This window comes from Epinephelus fuscoguttatus, linkage group LG3, assembly GCF_011397635.1.
Source record: "Epinephelus fuscoguttatus linkage group LG3, E.fuscoguttatus.final_Chr_v1".
NCBI lineage: Eukaryota > Metazoa > Chordata > Actinopteri > Perciformes > Serranidae > Epinephelus > Epinephelus fuscoguttatus.
This window is the reverse complement of record NC_064754.1, coordinates 38,062,645-38,076,568: the sequence shown is the minus strand read 5'-3', so window position 1 is coordinate 38,076,568 and position 13,924 is coordinate 38,062,645. Positions and strand designations below refer to the sequence as shown.

General features: G+C 43.3%; 1 protein-coding gene across 13 annotated transcripts in view; it reads right to left on the bottom strand.

Moving 5' to 3' along the window:
* LOC125886040 (nuclear factor 1 X-type-like) overlaps positions 1-13,924 on the bottom strand; it is a 120,649-nt gene that overhangs the window by 104,014 nt on the left and 2,711 nt on the right. For 12 of the 13 annotated variants that reach the window (XM_049571958.1, XM_049571956.1, XM_049571949.1 and 9 more), the window contains exon 2: positions 8,257-8,340. In XM_049571958.1, the coding sequence (XP_049427915.1) occupies positions 8,257-8,340 (84 nt within the window). Of the gene's footprint in view, positions 1-3,847; positions 4,014-8,256; positions 8,341-13,924 lie in introns of those variants that run through there. The other variant, XM_049571951.1, reaches the window with a different exon arrangement.

The window sequence follows — 13,924 nt, the reverse complement described above, 5'->3', positions numbered from 1 at the left end:
TTTGTTGAGATGATAAGTGCCTTTATCTCCATCACCAAAGATACTGACTACAAAATCTCCCCATTTTCTTCTGTTGCTACGCTATATGGCATGACTACAGTATGTATGGCTTTGACTGCATGCTTTCAAGTGCTTTGCCAATCTGCACGGCTGAGTGAATTTCAAGGACTCATTTGATCTCCAAATCTAAAAAAAAGAAAAGAAGAAGAAACACTCTAGAACTGCAAATAATTGGACTTGAAGTAGCGCATGAGCAAGAATCCAGCGAGCAAATAAAACTTTTTTTGCGTGTGATCTGCGCGGGAAAATAGTTAAACAATCTCCCGCGCAGTGTTGAACATCTCTCGAGTTCGCAGCAGAGCTTTTTTTTTTTTTTTTTTTTCTCTGAAAGTTGGCAAGTTGTTAGACGCGCTGTATATTAAGCAGTCCACATCTCATTTGGATAAGCGGGACTTAACTGGAGACTGAAATAATTGATTTCAAAACGCAGCACATAAAAGTTTTAATTAACGACGCCTCCACGACCTTCAAACCGCATTAAAACTTTATGCAAATGCATTTCCGTCACATGGATGTGAGACAATGCCACGCAGCTCCTAAAAAAAAAACTCCCGGTGCTGTTTGGCAAGTACATGTGCACCACTTTTTGGCTGATCGGGTCCGTCACCTACCAGGCCATTCCAGCAAAGCTTTTATCAGCATTAATAATACATTGTAGATTGTTTACACCAGTTTTGCATGTTTTCTGTGATTCGTCAATTATTTACATGACTGGGATTGAAGAGCACTCTTAATGGGCGAGTATGGGTACAAGTAGCCTACATAATGCACGTCAGTATTGTTCATGCATGTGTGTGCCTGGGTGAGGACACACACACACACACACACACACACACACACACACACACACACACACACACACACACACAAAGAAACAACAAACAATCCCGCTGCAACAAACCACAGATCATTAAAACAGGCGATTAAAGCGAATAAAAGGCGGATGTTGGAGCCAAGTTTAAATTACAGGTGTGAAACGGAGAGGTGTCACGTGCCTCCTCAAGTAGGATGCACGGACATTTTTCCAAGTGAATTTATTTTGACTGCTTTAATATCTTTCAGCTGCGTTAATATCCTCCAAATACACGAGTTCTCGAGGAGATATGAGAGAATGCAAACAAATCAGCTGCGCTTGATATCCATCAGCAGGGCCGGGAGACGCAATAACAGCAGCCTAAGCAGATCAATATGTATCGCGCATATGGGCAGCACGCGTCCATGCGGCGCTCGTGCGAGAGGATCTGCTGCCAATTAATTTTAATTAATGGAAAGAAAGAGGAAACTCGATGCGGACCTCTGCCTCATACCACCAGGCTTGGAAAATTATCTGTGCTAAATATGCAGTAGGGCTTGTTGGACTTATTTTACGGAGCAAATCAAATAGACTATTGATTAGAAAAATGCCTCCCTCACTGTGTAGAACTCACAGACGCCAGAAAAGTCAAGAGGGAATAAAAAGGAACAGAAATGGAAAAAGGCAGAAGGATTTTTAAGCGACGTAAATGATTCTGATGCAGCCACGGCTCCTGACCTTACAGAAGGCAAATTCAAAAAAAAAAAAAAAAAAAAAAGATTTTGCTTTAGCAGTTCTCTTGTTTCTAACAACTAGCCTATATATAATCAGAAGAAGGAAAAAAACATAGTGAGGTTTGGTCAGAAGGCCTGAAATAACACTGAGAAGGAATCCTGCGTGTTTTCCACGGAGCCTGTCAAATCTATTGAAGGAACGGAATACATTTTCTGCATTTTCACACGGCATACATAATCTAAAAAAATATATGTAGCCTAGTAGAAAAATATGAATATTATAATATCCCACACAGCATTGCAAAAGAGCATAACTCTGTAAAGGAGAGGAGGGCGGCAGGCCGTGACCTCCCTGCAACACTGAAACATTACAGGCCTGGAGCTAAACAGCTGGGACTTGTTAATGCAAAAATCATTTCACAATGTAAATGAATGCGTAAAAAATTATTATGCATAAGCCTGATTATTTAGTTTCTTGCACTGTAGTTTATAACTCCTGACTAATGAAAGCTCTTGACCTCAGAAAAAACACCCTGCCTTCTGACAAATACTGCTCTTAAAAGGTCGTATTCAGCTTGATCCTTGAAGGGAAGCTTAATGGTAAAATAGTGAAACATTAAATTAACTTTTAACCCGCTGTTTGATGTGATAAGCCGGGTGGCGGGGAGAAAAGCGGGCTTGCGGCGGCCTGAAGCTGAGGCTAGGCGCGCCTGCAGCTCTCATCTGTTAACTCTGCAGTGACTGCACTAAATGTCTCCGTGTGTCAATTGCTTAAACGATCACTTCACATGTGAACCCATGAACAGCACTAAAAACACAGCGCTGCAAGAAAAACAAAAAAGGTCATTTAAGACTTGACCTTTGCTGTTGTGAGCTGTTAGTTTTTTTCACAGATAAAATTATTTACACACTGAATCAACTCATATTCAGCACATGTAGAAAACATCCTCACTGTGATGAAATAAGTCAGCAATTAATAAACAACAGGCCTGCGTATATCTCACTTGTATCAAAAAGCTTAAAGGATAAACTGGTACAGTATTTTCATTGTGTAGGCATTAATCATTTAAAGATTATGTCTAGTAATAAGTATAATATATCTAAAGTGTGTTTCCAGTCTTTGAGCTGATATAAAGATAAACTTGTTTCAGTATCGAGCCAGAAGTGCGCACATGGAGATGAGGCCGGAAAGGTCAAAACTGAGCCTATCATTGTGCATTTAATTACAAAAACAAGAGCTGCACATTCAAAGAGGATATCTTAATTATATAATATATTTACCACATTATTTTAGGACAAGTAAAACAAAAAGTAGCACTTAATCACTTGTATATAACTTTAAACTGAGCCGTTACCCCAAACAGCCTTTGAAATACGCACAAGATAAAGCGAGATTTCCTTTGGAGTGAGCAGTGAGTGGAAAGCTCCACTCTGTGCTCTCTTTAATGCAATACTGTAATATATGGGTAACTGAGATAAATAACATACAGCAGCTCCATTGCTTCTTTGAAGGTCAACTGCATTTTGGGATTAATCAAACTGCAACCATGCGGCCCGGACTCACAACACACGCCCACCCTCCTCTGTGTCACCTTCGGGATGCATCACAAAAGTAAGTTTTATTTCAAAAAGAAGCTGCTGAAGTGGACTCAGCTTAATGAGGGACAGCTGTGAATGCGGTGACCCTAAAGGCCCCCAGCGCCGACCGCGGCTGTAGACCGGCAGACCTCCGTTAACAGCCGCAAGTCAGGAGCCCTCCCTCGTATCAAAACTAAAGTGCCCCGCATCTCAACGAGCCGCATTAAAACTCGATTCGCGCTTTATTAGAGTTGTCGATAAAGCCGATTAATGCCTCAGGGTGGCTGTAATTAGTCACCAACTGTCAGGGCACCGAGCCCTTCTTCCCCTTTCTCCAGCCTCCGTTTTATATAAAATAGATTTGGGAGAAGCGCCATTTTCTCTCCAAACCATGCGCAATGAGACGCACAAGAAAGCCCGTTGGAGGAGTGCCATTAAAAAAGAAAGGGGGAGAGAGGGAGCGCGAGAGAGGGAGAGAGAGAGGGAGGTTAAACACTATCGGGGAAAAGAGAGCAGAGCTGGAAAAAAGGTCCTTAAAACGCAACAAATGACAAGCAGCAGGAGCAGCAGCACGGCACGACAACACAACACTGTACAGTAGAAACAAACCGGAGGCGCACCATACCGGAAAAAAAAGCAAAGCAAGAGGAGCATGGAAAAACGGCGATTTTTTTTTTCATACCTGTGTCAAGCAGTAAGGGGAGTACATGGTTGTGTCTAGAGATGAAAATTGGAGTTGTTGATAATAAAGTTGGATGGAGGTTCGCTGCGGTGCCGCATTGCAAAGCCGCTGTGGCTCAGTCCAGGCTGTAACCCCGCCTCACTCACAGTGAAAGCTCCGCAATAACTTTAGGGGAAAGTTTCTGCTGCTCTCTCTCCCTCCCTCCCTCCCTCTTGCTCTCTAGCTCTCCCTCTCTCTCTCCCTCCCCGCTTCTCTTTCGGATCGACACAAACCCAACTGTATTTAAAATTATCAGCCACCTTTTTGATTCTTCTTTTTTTTAAAAAAAAAAAAAAATAGAATCAGTGTTTCGCTGAGACCCCAGAGAGGAATCACACGAGACACGGTATCCCTACAGTGCTGTGGGGGCTTAGTGCGCATGTGGTGCTCAGTGGTGAGTTCAGTCACCTCGTTTTATGGTATTTTATTAAATTCCTATGGAATATCTGTCATATGTCTGTCATATTTCCACCTGGACTTGAAGTTCTGCAGGCGCTTCTGTATCTATCCTAAAAATCCATTGCAAGATTTTCAGGGTTTTTTTTGTTTTGTTTTGTTTGTTTTTTTGCGAGGGAATGACTGTTCTGTGCTTTCCCCCTCTTGTAAGAAACATTCAGTCGTAATGTTGCCGCGTTTTTACTTAATCTGGTGTTAATATGACAACAACTACATTCAGATTCTATCTATTTATCCATCCATCTATCCATCTATCTATTTGGGGATAAATAAGAAAATCAAGCTCTAGTTTAGACAAATTAAACAAAGAGTCAGTTAACATTTTTTGCCTTACACCTGTCAGTGGTGAGTTAACAGGGACTTTATGATATTTATCTTATTGTTTATGCTATTTATGCTCTTGTTATTCACTTAATATTCCAGTGACCTTGCTAAATTGTTATGTTTAGCTATATTTTTGACTTTGTATAATAAATCAAGTCTGAAGTGTGAGTGCAGAGCAAACAAAAATGACTGAGAAGGCAGATTTCCTCAAAAGTTTCTATTTTCAACTTCCATATCCTTTTGCTGCTGCACAAAATGCAGAAGCAAACCCAAGTGGGACCAAAATAGAAGCGAAAGGTTTGAAATTTACAACTTAGATTTTGCTGTCAGCCCGTCGGCCCGAGGGGTGACACAAAGCTTTCCACACACAGTAAACTAATTCAAGTGTCTTAAGTGGAAGAGGCCCCCGTATTCTTAACTTAAGTATTTGTTACTGTGAATTAGAAAAGTGTGTGATGGAGAGAGTGTCCGAGGCAGCTGAAACATCAGCCCGAACGTGGGCCAAACTTATTTGTGTTTAGTTTGTTTTACAAGGTGTGACGGTGGGATTTGAGGCCCGACTCTGTCAGCTTCACTTTGGCTGAGGACAGTCATAGCTGTGCAGTTTAAAGTGAGAGACTCCTCGTCTAAAATTTATTATCAACATGTATAAATGCATTCTTAATATAGGAGCCTCCTTGAATGCCCTCAATGAACTAAAGCCAAAGTTATTACAGCAAGTTGTAAATTTACTGTGTGAAAGATTGTGATTTATTCAGCCGGATACCTCTCAGATTCCTGTTTCTCTCCTTTTTAACCCACCCCAAGTCATATCCTTGTGCGCTGCATATGTATACGGAGACAAAAGATACCTGGACTTGGACAAAGTGGTCTAAACCAGTTTCATTGTGACTCCTATTGTATGGAAGCGATACACTCTGTTTCTAATCAGGCTTGGCTTTATCCTTGCCCGCTCCCTGCTCCTCAGCCTAATCAAACTCATATATGCAGGCAGAGTGCCTGCAATTATACATAAGCCCCTGCCTTGTGCATGTGTGTGAGTGAGTGTTTGGAAGTGTGTGTGTGTGCCTATGTGTGAATACAATTCTGCATGTGCGTATGTCTGTAAGTCTTACACAACGTGTGTGTGTGTGTGTGTGCGCGCAAGGGTGCGGTTTCGGGGGGTTGAAGTCACCCCTGCGCTCGAATGCCAAGTTTTTCAGGGGGATATGAAGCTGTGCAGCTTTACGAGACCTCAGCCTATGTAGGATACTTAGACACTCACACCACAGACACACATGCACATAATGTACAGTATATACACATGTACACACACGTATACAACCACAAATGTCTTGTGGTCAAAGATACGCTGGCACGAGCAACCAGAAAGAGAATTAGATTCAGAAAAAGGAGGGGAAAAAAATACAAAATAAAAGTGCAAGAAAGTGGAGCATATTGAGGTGCAGTCTATTCCTTTCCCATAGTCTCTCCTCTTTCCAAACCACACCCCACCACGGCACAGGCCCAAACCCCAAAGCCTTTGTGTGCTCCCTCGCTTTCCCTCTTTCTCTTTCTGTCCACCCCCTTTTCTATTTCTCGGCGGTTCTTTTTAGTGACCTTATTCCTCCTTTTCTATCTTATAATCTTTTGCTGTTCCCTCTCTCTTTCTGCCGTCTTAATCACACACGCTGTCCCTTTCGTCCGTCTGACTTTACTGGCCGTCTTTGTCTCTGGCTGCAGTGTGGGCCGAGACATCCATCTCAGTATTCAACACAGGCAACTTGGCTGTAACAAACAAACTATAGCAACCACAGGAGTTACAAAACACTGGCGCTCAGGTTTTCCTTCCAAACACTCTCTCTCTCTCTCTCTCTCTCTCTCTGCCCGTGATCAAACAGTCCCGTCCGGCCATCACCTATGAGAGCCCCTCGAGCGTGCAGGGTTCTCGTGGTTTCTGAGACTCCGCTTGCCATTAAAAAGCACACGAGAAAACCATATGGTGTGTCTAAAGTTAGCATGTTGTGGTCTCCCATTGACACACAGCACTACCCATATACTTGCTGTTTACCATCGCCTGTGGCTAGGCCATTAAATATTGAAAGTGATGTAGCATACTGATACTGCCATTAGCATGCTAAATGTGTGAGACAGGTGGTTGAGGCCGCCTTTCAAAAGGCAGGAAATATGTGAACGGAAAATGTGTGTAACTGTACCGTTTACTACGCCGTACAGTGTAAATATTGTTTGAGTAAGCTGTTTATGTGTGCTCTGGGAGGGAGCACGCCAGTCAAATGCATACAGGCATATGCAGTCAGAAAGAAATGGCTGACTGGCCGTTATGGCTAACAAGCATATCATACACAGTGTGGATCCCTGAGACTCTTTGGATCTGTTTGCAATCTGAGTGTGTGTGCAGAGCAATGTGTTACGCCTGCTGCTTTTTATGTGTTTACTGTGTGCAATGGCTGCATATGCGTTTTGCCTCCGACCGGTTTGGATTACTGCATTTCGGCCGCGTTTGTATTCAACAGGAAGCAAACGTACAGATTTATTTGCCTCGTCTGATGTCATTTCTTAATTGAAACGCTGAATTCAACATGTCAGATTATAGCGCGCAGGCCAAAGGGGCAGTTTTCCAGGCAGTCAAACAGTTAGCTGTAAACCTGGAAGACGATGTGCTGTTTTAACAGATACATGAAAATTACCACAGACAGGCATAGGTGTAGATTAAAGGGGGGTGCAGGGGACACGTACCTCTCAATATTTAGCGCACAATGCTTTTGTCCCCCCCAATAAAAACATGTAAGTAGCAGAGGACTTATTTACGCAGAATTAAAGACATTTACACCCTGAACTGATTCAGAAAAAGCCCAAATTGGTGCAGAAAAATTAACCAGAGTGCAAAAAATTAAATGTCTTTTGGCGAGGACCCACAAATGCCCCATTTTATATGTCAAACATCTTGCATTATATTTTGTTTAATCCGTTGTTGGTTTTGTCTTCCACTTGAGGAGCATGTGTCTCTGCAACAACTACGGCCACCATAAATGAAACCTCGTAAAAAAAAAAAAGAAAAAATACAAGTCACAGAAAAGTTGACATTTTGAGGAAATACAGTGTTTTTGCAGGGCACTGTTGCCGCACACGTCAGCACGGCCGACAGATGTGTTCAGGACGTGCATGATGACATGTGGGAGATTTAACAGGAAGTGGATATATGAGCATGCTAACGGGCATAAAGTCAACACTCAAAAATATGTGTGTGTATTTCCTGGACACATTAACCCCAAAGCCTCCAATTCAAGATCTGAAGAATGAAGATGATGTAGTGGTTAACATCCCCATAGTGACGTCTGACTGTAAAAAATAAATTCTGCAACAATGCTCTGATGATTCTTTTGTACTCTGAACGCCCTCCTCCTCTCAACTGCGACAAATCTTCATAAAAGGGAAAAAGAGATTATTTTTAATGGAGCGGGCTTGTTTGTGTGTCCAGGGAATAAATCTTGGGACACCAACATGACAGGGGCAGATGTAGAGGGCTTGTAGTGTGTGTGTATGTGTGTGTGTGTGTGTGTGTGTGTGTGTGTGTGTGTGTGTGTATTTACCCTATATGTATCAGACACAAGGAAACATTCAGGCATCCCTGGGCCTCTAGCAGGATCGTCGTTTACCAGGTAGGTGTCAGTAGCCTAAAAGAAACAACAAAAAAAAAGGTTATTTGATTAAATTTTTATCATTTTAGAAGGACAGTGATTTTGTCAAAATATAAACAACTCCTTTAGGAAGCAGATCTGGAGCTGTTTTGGCACGAAGGCACCACAAGTTCCAGCATTTGCTTATTTGCTGCTTGAACCTGTTGCTTTGTATGAGGTTCCAAGAAGAAGGATAAACTTGCAATATATGAAAACATTTAAATCTTTGAACGTTGAATCTGATGTTTGTTGTTCCTAAACAAACATTAAGCTGCACTGGCCCTAAGAAATAATGCTTAAAAACAATTCTGACACTATGTGAAAATCCAGGAGAACATTTGTGACCAGTCGTGTCCTGAAATCACCAGGACCAAACATTCATTTTCTTGCTTCCCCTTTGTGAGACAATCCTAAAATGTACCTGTACCATACAGGACAACACAGTGTTATAACCCCTGCCGGTGTCATTTCTCCACAGAAAGCACAGCACCCACTAACAACTCTTACACTATACATCCCCAGCCAGACTGTCTGTAAGTACCAGCGTGCATGCATGCATGTGTGTGTAAGTGTGCATTCAGGGAGCTTCATTTGTATTCTAAGTCAAGCAGGCAGGCAGGCAGGGTTCTGGCAGGGCCCGGAGCTGTGAAATGGGCTCTCCTTGCAGTTCTGCCGTTGATTGGATCAACCTATCCCACTCTACTTAGCCGAAGGGAGCCCAAATCCCACAGCCGCTGTGCCGTTCTGTGAAATCCTATTTCATTTCACAACTTTAACGGATAAAAAGAGCGTGCACATGCGCTTGTGCCAGCCCGAGACCCCATGCCACATTTATTTAGCTGAACAGGAGCAGACAGAAAACAGTGTATTTGCTGTGTGGAAACATTTTCAATGCACGCACATATAGTCTCACCCCTCCTGAAAATATAATCACCTGTGCGTATGTATGCATTTTTTTTTTCCACGCCCATGTGCTCCCGGCCTCGCACACAGCAACACACACACATCAACGCACACGTGCATGCCACTTACGCAGACACACAGACACAAACCCCATAATAAGAGCCAGACATTGGCAGACCACACAGCCCTGAGTTGTGGTGAAAACAAAGGCTATTCATATCCTTCGCAATGAGAGGTCTGTGCAGCTAACTCTCTTTCTCCCTCTCTCCCCCGTCTCTCCCCTCAGCTTTTTATTACAGATAATCTGCACTCGCAAACCTTCCATTTTTCTGCAATTGTGCGATTTCTAATCATCTTTATTAGTCCATAAACATGTTTTTTTTATTTTTAGTCTCTTTTTATAGCGGAGGCCTCCAGCTCCTTAAGGGGGCAACACAGTGCCCATTGTTGAGTCTCAAGGAGAGGATGAAGCCAGGAACGGAGTGAGAGAGGCCTGCTGATAAGGCTGCAAAGCATTATGGGAATGGAGTAGCAGAGTTTCCTCAGATGCACACACACATACACGCTGATGCACAAACAAATGCACACACAAGACAAAATGCAATCACTCAAAGTCTGCCAGGCCACATGTGTCTGATAATGAGACGAGGCATCTGATTGGCCGGCGCTCAGAATAATGGCCTGGATCCACGGCACCTGTGTGGGGGTCCGCACCAGCGCGAGCCGGCCGACTACCGGCGAGCGGCCCACAATGCATCAGGTGTGCTGGAGCTTTTGTGATTGGCTGTGCTTGGCCAGAAACAAGGTCAGGTGCACTAGCAAGACTCCTCTGATTGGCTGAGCCAGACCCAAAAAGCTGCGGGTGGGAAAAGAAGTGTTTTCACTGGCTGCCGCTGCCTCATTCTGCTGGTGAATGGGTGTCTGGGAGGATGGCACTGGGACAACTGGTTTAACTGGGAGTGTGTGAGGACACATACGGGCTATTTTAGAATATCTTTGTACATTATGTCGCCCTTCATACGCAGAGAATCTCAAAATTACTTATTCTTTGAAACAATTTAGAACAATCTAAAATACACACAAAAAGCAACTGCACTCCAACAATAGATCATTTGCTCTCATTTCACATTAACCGACCGACAAAGAGGAATTTAAATGCCCTCTTTATGTCGTCAGCCAAGGAAACAGGTGTTGATGAACCTCAATCCCATTGTGCAACAGTGAATAACATGAAGCTAATGAATAGGCTAAGCTCTGTACCTGCCACTGGGGAGGCCAGAACATACTGACTCCCTTTGTAGTAAACCCCAAAAAAACTCCAGGCCCCCAAACACTCTCTCCTGCAGCAGTGTATGAATTATATATTGTACTATATATATAGAGCATATGCCCAGCCCATATGGCCAGCCCTGAGCGAAAAAATCTCAAAGCCCTCCTTAATTAACATTTTAGAGGGAAGATTCGGAGGCGGGAGATTGAGTCAGTGACCTATTTGGAGTCCATCATCGCCCAATGCAAATGTGTTAATTGAGACAGATTTTCCCACTCCACAAATATGTGGAGTAGGGGATGCGATGGAGGATTTTTTTTTGTCTGAGCCATCTGATCTTAGGTAGGGATATAGGATGTGTTTGAAACGGCCTTTCCTGCTGCCGCCACTGACAAAAGAAGACACTTCTCTTTCACTCTATCCCTCACCCTCTCACATAGTATTTCCTTGGCTGGCTGGCTCTCTATCTCTCTCTCTCTTTCTCTCTCTCTCTGGGTATATGTGTTGACGACCATATGGCCAAATTCTTTGGAGGTGAGATCTCCGAAACCTGCTCACATGCTCACGCGCACACATGTACACTCACACACGCGCACACACACACCTCCACAGAGCTTTGTGTATGAAAGGCCCTGATGGTGGAATTTGTTCTCAGATGGCTCCATTTTAAAGCACATGAATGGCAACATATCAATGATCCTCCTCTCTGTCTCTCTGCATCTCACATTTGCAGTTACACACGCACACAGACACACACAAACACACATTCGCCACCTACACACCAAAAAACTTACACCGCTCACACACCTGGTGCAGTCCTCTCCTCATTTCCAGAAAGTATTTATTCTGGCTGCTGCACAATCGTCAACCACCAGCACTATCGCCGCTGTCAGTCCATCTTTTAAAAACCATAATTATTATCACCACCATTGTGTCTTATCATCATGATTTGGTGGCTGAAAATAACACTGCCAAGTTTAAGGCACAGGATGAAAATGTGTGTGTGTGTGGGGGGGGGGGATAGGGAGAGAGAAGGAGAGAGTCCAGCCAACCTGCGTGAGATGGCAACCACTGCAAAGACGCCGGGCCGCACCGGCGATCTGTTCCATGGTGTGTGAGGGGTGTATGAAAGGCAGAAATGGCCGCCGTGTGAGTCCCTGCCAAAGCTACCTCGGGGAGAAATGTTGGAAAAATACGATTTTTCACACAGCCATCTCAGGGGGGGTGAAGGGAAAAACGGGGAGAATGAGAGAGAAGATGAGAAACTGAGGGGCCGCATTAAAAAAGAAGGATAGATGGATGGCTGAGCAGAGTGGGGCTAATTATTTCACTCCACTTGCGGGTCCTGAAGGTTTTGTTGGGTCAGAAGTACAGCCAAGATGCAGTGCTGAAGATTGCATTTGGCTTAATTGTGCAGTTGTGTTTTACACAATAGTAAACGGTGGGATTCTGGATAAGGCATGAGGCACACGGCGTGAACAGTTTCTGTTAAGGAGGCCTGACTGCAGGAGGGAGCAGAATAAAATTATTTCAGATGACTTAGGCAAGAAAACATTCATCTTATGCCGGAAATTCAACCTTAATGTGGCTGTGCTACCAATCAAAGGTGCTCAATTCATTTGGGTGAGGTTAACATTTTTGGATGCCTGAGTAATGAACAAAAAACTATGCCAGCCTTAACAATAGCTGTCCCGACTCCATGTAAAAAAAATTCATCATTTCACCAAAACTGTTACGGTGAAACAAGTTTGAACAGGGCGCACAGTGTGACACACCCCAAGATTCTCTTGGCCTGGCACCTCGCCTGTCAACTACTGATCTTGCTCGACAGGCTGGCCTTTAGATAAACACCGCACCAAATGTAACACTGAACTTCCCGGGCCTGCAACATTTTTGCTGCCACACTGCTTGCACCGTACGCCACGTCCGTACACTAAGTAACCCAATGCCACTGGCACCCCTCTTCCTACACGGATCCTTATTCATGCTTTTTTTAATGGCCTGAACCGCACTCAGTTAAGGTCTTGCCGCACGGGCTATGTGAATTTAACAATGAGGTGTGCGCTGGTATACAATCAGCCCTTTGTGTCACACAAGGACTGATCCATGGGGAGATTTTCTTGTGGTTATGGTTCTAATACAGCAGAGTTTACCACAAAGACCGGGAAGCATAGAGTTACATTACAACACACACATACACACACCGTGTATGACTCAATGAGGCAGTGCGTTGAGCTCCTTTCAAATGTCTCACCCACTTCCAACTCAACTGAAATGATACTCTAAAAATTTATTTAATAACATGGTACGGTTCACGCCCACCTCCCAGCTTGGCACCAATAACAGTCTTGGCTTTGATTTGACTGACAGGTTCTGTGGTTGGCAGGTTTTTCTCTGCAACAACCGCAGCGCAACCAACTGTGAAATTATAGGCCCACAATCAAAACAAAGTGAGTATTGTAATATCACTGCCAATTATGAGCCATTGTCTAAGTGTTTCGTTCACCTTAAAAAACACAAACATACTGTATAATTGGTCAGCTGACATCACAGCGCACATGTGGCCTGAAATGTGAGCCGCTCTGGGCCTGTTTGTGTTGTTGTGCAGGTATGACTGGGTGTCAAATCATCACAAACATTTTTTGGCAGGTGACCCTGTAATAAAGTTATGTAACTGATGAGTATGGATGAAAATATGCATTCACATGAGCACACAATGTGTCATTCATCTGAGGGACCAAAATCAAGTTGCTCCTGTAAAGTTGGTTGGTGACAATAAATGAGCAGAGGCGGATTGAATGAAAACTTGTCAGAGATGCTCTGTATATTGTCACTATATGCAGGACACTTCTGTTTATTGTTGATGACACTGAATATCCCCCCCAGACTGAATATGAGATGTTTTCTAATCAATATATATCAAATGTAACAATATACGACTTCATTGTGCCACATGCAATCAATATAATGAATAAACAGCAATAAAATATCCTAGTGCCAGGAGTTTTCAATCGCATAGGCTATATCAACAAATGCACATATTTTTCTGTAGCGCTTATGATTTATTATTTGTGTTGTCAAGGGGGTTGGGGCACATATGAAACTGAAGGTTTGGGGGTCCTCTGCTGGAAAATTCTGAGCATCAAGCACTTAATTTCTTGCATTCTGGTGATTGTTTATGTACCAATATGTGCCTTTCTGCATCAATGTATGGTTAATTTTGTCAAAATCAAAATTAAAGTCCTCTACTACTTCTTCCATTTTCTTTTTTGGAGGTGGAAGGGTGGACAAATGCACATGTCCTGAATACTGAGGAGGACATGTCCCCCGCACCCCCCACCCCCCCTGAAATCTACCTGTGTGTGTGCTGCGTTTATTATTTTTAATGTATATTTTATTTATTGGTGT